Source organism: Triticum aestivum, chromosome 5B (assembly GCF_018294505.1).
Source record: "Triticum aestivum cultivar Chinese Spring chromosome 5B, IWGSC CS RefSeq v2.1, whole genome shotgun sequence".
In the NCBI taxonomy this organism is placed as follows: Eukaryota; Viridiplantae; Streptophyta; class Magnoliopsida; order Poales; family Poaceae; genus Triticum; species Triticum aestivum.
Window position 1 is genome coordinate 636,053,631 of NC_057807.1, and position 6,580 is coordinate 636,060,210.

The 6,580-nt window shown below is 51.2% G+C and overlaps 1 protein-coding gene across 1 annotated transcript; it reads right to left on the reverse strand.

Annotated features, from left to right (window-relative positions):
- Positions 1-1,795: 1,795 nt before the first annotated feature.
- On the reverse strand, positions 1,796-3,300 carry LOC123117296 (aspartic proteinase nepenthesin-1). Its single transcript, XM_044538073.1, has one exon. It carries the CDS (start codon positions 3,239-3,241, stop codon positions 1,907-1,909), a length of 1,335 nt encoding a protein of 444 aa, XP_044394008.1. The 5' UTR covers positions 3,242-3,300; the 3' UTR covers positions 1,796-1,906.
- Positions 3,301-6,580: the final 3,280 nt, after the last annotated feature.

The following is a 6,580-nucleotide window of genomic DNA, read 5'->3' on the forward strand; positions in this document are numbered from 1 at the left end:
ATGCGGCCGCTCAAATGTAAGAGTCAGCTGACCTGCCGCTTAAATTTTTTGAGGAGTTAAACTAGATAAGGGTTTGGCTAGGTCTGGTTTAACTCTTCAAAATGACAATTTGTAGTAGTTATGCGGTTTAAAGGGATCTGCTAAAGATGTTCGAAGGTGGGCCGAGCTTTTTGACTCATCTGACACACCTCAAAAGTTTTATATGGATGCAGATGATTATAAGAAAATCATTTGCTAAACATGAAAGAGACGCCTGACTAGCTTTTATTAATGGAGCTAAAATGCTAGACTTACGTACAGATTTCTACGTTTGAGGTTACGTGCTGAGTTGTCCTATAATGGAGAGTGTTGTGGCCTTGTGGGGGCTAGATGATTCTTTTTCACCTTGGACTTGATATTTGATACTTGATTTGGCCCAGAGTCGATTCGTGAAGCAATATCTTCAATGACCATACAGTTGATTAATTAGCACACTTGGATCAGCGACTTGCTCTACCTGAAAGCATTAGATTCATAATTGAGACGCTAATAATGAGTAAGAGGCACGACCAACTTGGAAACCCCACATATTTAGACCCTTTTTGCCGAGAGAAGGAAATGATAAATACATTCCTGTTTCCGGAGTAAAGTGATAGATACTACTCCACTACTCCTCATCGTTTTTCAATTTGAGATTTCCATTTTGGATTTGTTGGTTCCAGAATCATGTGGGCATAGGCAAGGTGACGAGAGACGCTGGTTTGTTTATTTGAAACGTGATAACTTAGAGCATCTTCAATAGATGCGCAACAAGCGGCGCGCTAAAACAGTTTTTTGCGCGCGGCAGGGCGCTGGCTCCAGCAGCGGCTGTAAAATATTGCACGCGCGACCCGCTCCAACAGACGCCGTAAATAAACGGCGTGCGCGAGCATAGTTCAACCAAATAGATAAAAATTCAACGATACAAATAGCACAAAACTAGTCCAATAAACTAGTCCGATGAAAACTAGTCCGATAAAACTAGAAAGTACGGTGACCTCTCGTCGTCGTCGTCCTTCTTCTCCTCCTCGCTTCTGTCCTCCTCCTCCGACGTATTAATGAATGCGTCTGCCCACCTCTCGTCGTCTTCAAAGAAGAATGATGCCTGTCCCATCTCGCACTGCGATATGGCCAGTGCCTTTCGACGACGCTTCTTCGCCCGTTCCACGCGCTGCCTTGCCCTCCTCTCCGCCAAGAAGGCGTTCTCGTTGGCGACGTCCTCTGGGTGGCGTCGGTGCCACTCCGCCATGGCTCGCTTGTCCGCCTCGGCGATGAGGAGGTAGCGCTGCTGCCGACGGTGTTCCCGACGGTCGGCGTCAGTAACTAGCCACGGCGGAGGGGCGAGTTCCTGCGCCTGCTCGCGCGTCTAGACGTCCTGGAAGTTCATCTGGTCACGAGGCCTCGAGAGGCGCCACGCCGCCGCGTCGTACGCGCGGACGGCCTCGTGGGGTGGTGCCGAGGTGCACACATCGCCACATGGGATCTCGACGTAGAAGGTGCCGGAAGGGCGCGCGTACGCCGTGGTAGCCCGAAGCTCCCCGGCGGTGCGGCGGCATAGTGGCACGGTGGTGGCGCGTCGGCGGCGAGGCGAGAAAGCGGCAGAGGAAGCGGCGAGAGAGCGGGAGAGGGCGCGTGTTTACCCCGCGCGCGTGTTTTTTAGCTCCACAGTTGGGGATGCTCTTAGATTTTCATATATGTGCAACTGCTCGCTAACCCCAACGAGCGAGTAGGCGCTGGCTAGCCACGTCCCTTTTTTTTCAAGTAAAATGATAAGTAAATTGAGAAAACAGTCGATTTCAAAAAAGAAAAAAAAACAGTCAAAGATTATCCTCGCCGTTTTCAGATTTTCATTTTGAGAAAGAGTTATTGTACGTGCTTGCAATTGGGATCAGATGTCGTGACATTTAGTTGGCGCGAAGGAGAACTTTTGGTTGCGCACATCGAACAGCACGTGCATGTTCTGCTGCTGGACGTTGCCGATGATGGAGATGGAGGCGCCGAGGTCCTCCGGCGACCTGCCCACCGCGAGACACATCAGCCCGGCCGTCGGCTCCTGCAAGTAGTTGTCCCGCGGCAGCGCCATGGCGGCGCCGCCGTCGAAGTGGAGCACGAGCGGCGGCGTCTTGACCGCGGCCATTGCCGCGCCGCTCGGCAGCACGAAGCACAGCTCGTAGCCCTCAACGGTGCCGTTAAACACCGGGAGCGTCACCGCCTCCAGCACGGCCCTCTTCACGGCCTCGAACGCCGTCCCCGCGAGGTACGCTATGGTGCTGCCGGAGTCGACGATGGTGCCGCCGCTGCCGTCGGGCTTTATCGCGAGGCTGGCCGCCGGCACGCCCAGCCGCTTGGTCCCGAGAGAGAGGCCGACCAGCGGCACGTAGTAGTAGAAGGTGTCCTCTGCCGGGTTGGTCAGTATGGCGGTGGTCTGGATCGGCCCCGTCGTGTTGTACTTGTGCAGGTCGGCCATGGCACCGAACAGCATCGGGCTGCTCCTGCGCTCTGCGAACGGGGTGAGGCAGTAGGAGAACCTTGGCACGGACAGCTGAGATATGAGGGACATGGTCCCCGGACTGAGGCCCATGAGGCCGGAGGCGCCGACGAGGCTCCCCGCCGAGAGCGCGCCGCATCCAAAGCCGAGGGGGAGGGAGACCTTGCTGCGCTGCACGCCGAAGGTGAAGGTCTCGGACGCGAGGACGCCGTCCGCCTCGGCGCTGCCGTACAGCTCGTCGTACATGCACCTGCTCCCGGTGCAGTTCTTGAAGCTGAACTGGCCCTCCTGGCACAGCCTGCTGCCGCACGGGAGGAAGGAGAAGGAGGAGGACTTGCGGGGATCGTAGAGGGGCGGCTCGCGCTGCCTCGCCGCGCGGCCGCGCGGCAGCTCGCACTGCGTCCAGATGAGGTCGCTGCCCGTGTCGACGATGAGCGTGCGCGGCTGCGGCGGCGTGCCGATGCCCACGGTCAGCGAGTGGCCCTCGTCGCCGAGCGGGGCGAGCGGCACGTGAGCTGCTGAGATGTCTCCGCCTTTGCCGATGGCGCGTGCGACCCTCGCGTTGATCCTTTCCGCACGGGCCTTGCTGGCGCGGGCGGCATGGCCGATGACATGGTCCGTAGAGAGCGAGCTGCCGGCGTAGGGGTGGTTGAGGTCAGCTCGGAAGTCGACCGAGCCGCGGGCGGCGGCGAGGCAGCAGAGAAGCGGGAGGAAGTGATGCAGAATGCGCGCCATTCTCGGTGGACGCCTGAGAGCTCAGACTAGGACGGGCTTTAGTGAGGTCTGAGGTGCTAATCCGATCCACACGGTGGTTGGGTGGTCGCGTCCGTTCCGTCGTCTTTGATTCCCATGATGGTCCAAAAATTCGGTCAATTCCTGAGTGTAGGCCGCTACACGGTGCCTTTCGCCGTGGAAAGCATTGGTGCGGTGGTGCCTCAAGAGTGGCACGCACAATTTTTATCTTCAATAAAAGGGCATTTGTGTTGAGCATAACAAACAATAATACTACATCTGCGAACAACTTACGAAGCCTTACGTAATTTCCCTTCACCACATTTTTACGTAATTTCCCTTCACCACATTCTCTCTCCCCCTGATTTCTAGGGGTGGGCCCCTCCTCCCCTCTAATTCCGATCACAGTTTGCCGCCTGGTTATTTATGTAAAACTCAACGTAAGTTTTAGTAGGTTTTCAAAAAAAAAAAACATAAGTTTTGGTAGATGTAGCATTGCTCGCATAATAAAACACAGCCAGCGCACGCGCGGCCTCTCGGCCAACACAACACACACAAAGTATGCGAATCAAGTTGTGGTTGAACAGTTAGGAGTATCCTCTGCCTCTAATTTGACCCATCAAACATCCGCGGACGTGCCCGGTCATGTGTCCGTTTTGTGCCCCTATTTGTTCGTCTGCATAGGCACACTCCTCATTTTCTTCCTCATGTGTCCGGTCATTTGCACGTATTTTTTTTGTTTGAGAACCCTCCATATATTAAAACTTAAAATAGATTAATACAATCATTTCTTACAGTATTCTCCACGCAGGGCGGAAAATTATTACAAAGCAAACCATCTGTACTATTATCGAAGCTAAACTTCGAAATTTGGTGAGCTACCACATTGGCTTGTCTATTGATCTTCACCAGCTTAAAATTTGGTAGGAACTTGGTGATGGCTATCGCTTCCTTCTTCAGGTCCAGGAAAAATGATCTATCAAGCTTATCACGTGCAAGAAAGGAGACCACAAAAGTGCAGTTCGTTTCCAAAATAACATGCTTATGAAAAAGTGATACCAATATAAAGTCCATTGAGACACACCCGAAGCTCCGCTTCATCAACACTGGTACACAAACAATAATAATCCCAGGAAGAGACAATGACTTCGCCCGCCGAATCCCCGGCAACAACGCCCACACTAGTAGAGCAATTGCTCTCCACAAAACTGACATCCATGTTAATTTTAATATGACTAGAAGGCGGAGGCTGCCATACCTCGGGATTTATCGAAGGGGCATTAGCATATTTTAGCCCATCTTTAACTCCCTTTCATTTGACGCCAAGGACGAACTCAGTCTTGGAATGGCAGGATGAGTACTTCGTCCAGTAGTTATCCACAAAGCTCGCTGAGTTAGAAACAAACTCTTTCCCCTTAGCAAAAATTAAACCATTGTGTAAGTGCCAAGCTCTCCAGAACATGAATAAGATTTATTCGCGAACTGGATGCGTTAGCTAATCCAATAAAACAAGCAACCAATCAGGTCCTGAGCAATTGAAAACCTCCTCCCTTGGCATATTCCACAATCCTCTCAACTCCATACGCAACGCTCTTGCCTTAGGGCAAGACACCAATGCATGAAAGATACTCTCATCATCCAATCAACAAATAGAGCACCTGCCTGAAGTCTCCTAATGATGTTTAATTCTATTAAGTTGTACTGCCAGGCTGTTGGATGATGCACGCCACGCAAAAAATCGGATCTTCTGAGGCACATTGGCCTTCCAAATGACATTTCATAGTTTCCTCTCCCCATCGGTGCCACTACTAGACTCCACTATCCTCCTTCCTCTCGTTCAGCATAAGCGCTAAATTATAGGCACTTTTTACAGAGAACAATCCATTCTTTTCATAGTGCCAAGCAATAAAATCACCGTTCCCAAAGGACTAAACACACACCTTTTCCTCATCGGCAACATGGGGGTAAAACAAGTGCTTGATTAAATTCACATTCCATCTCCTTGATCCACTCAGAAATAATTCCAGCACCCATTTGATCCTGGTTCCATTCATTTTCTCCTGAGATTTTTAGTCCAGAAATTCTAGGCAACCAATTATCTCTCCAAATATTTATACTAGAGCCATAAAAAACTCTCCAAATAACCTCTATTTTAAGGAGATCCAGACAATGCATAATACCTTGCCAAGTCGTCGAAGTAGACTACGGAAAACTGTATCAAGAAGGTGGCCTTGAGGGTAATATTTTGCCTACATCGGTTGCAAGTAATTGGTGGAGAAGAAGAGAGAGAAAGAAAAGAATGAATAAATAAAGAGAAAAGGTGGTCCAGGATGGGGCCACGTCCTACCACTACTAGGGAAAATCCTAGCCGTAGCGTGGGGCACCGCGTGTCGTGGTACTAAGGATGACAGTAGAATGGGGGGTAGGTATGGAGAGGCAAGATCCTAGCTATGGAGTAGTTGTATACGCAAGTGATTTACGAGTTCAGGCCCTTCTCGGAGGAAGTAACAACCCGACGTCTCGGAGCCCGGAGGCGGTCGACTAGATTATGTGCGTATGAGTTACAGGGGTGCGAACCCTTTACACTGAGGAGGGGGGTGGCTTATATAGTGTCTACCAGACCCCTCCGGCCCTCAGTTATGCGGGGTTTAAAGTACATAAACGATTAGCGTTACTAGTAACGCCCTACATAAAGTGTCATCATGGTAATAAAGACTACTTAATTACAGACCGTTTGGATACAGAGTGACTCTTAATCTCCTGGTGGTCGAGTGAGTCTTCGTGGTCGAATGCCTTCGAGTCCGTCGAGTGGAATCCCTCTTGGTCGACTGGAACGCTATTTCTTCTAAAGATGTCCTTGGGGAGGGTCCTCTGGACAGGCCCATGACCCTACCCTAGGTACATGACTTCATCATTAGCCCGCGAATGGATCGAGGTTTGAATGAGGAAGGAGTTGATAATCTTTTAGACCTGTTTTTGTGTTCTGTGTATGTCTCGTCCCGGATCAATGACCCCCTTTTTTTATGGCATCAACCTTCTTTCAGTCGCCTTGATCCATTCTTTTCTTCTGTCGAGTGAACTTTCGAACTTGGTGAACTTCCGAGCGACGGATCGTAGGAAATCTACCGTTTGACAGGTTGATCTGTTGTTAGCGGATTTTGCGGGATCCAAATTTTGGGAAGCGCGCGAAGCGGGGTGGACCGCGGTACTCGGATGGGATAAGGCGTAGACGCCTCGATTTCTGCACCACCTTTTTCGCCACGTATCACGCGCGCGTGACTGTTTCAGGATTTGACAGGACCGCCCGGGCCTACTTGTCAGCCACTCGGAAGCGTCCCTATA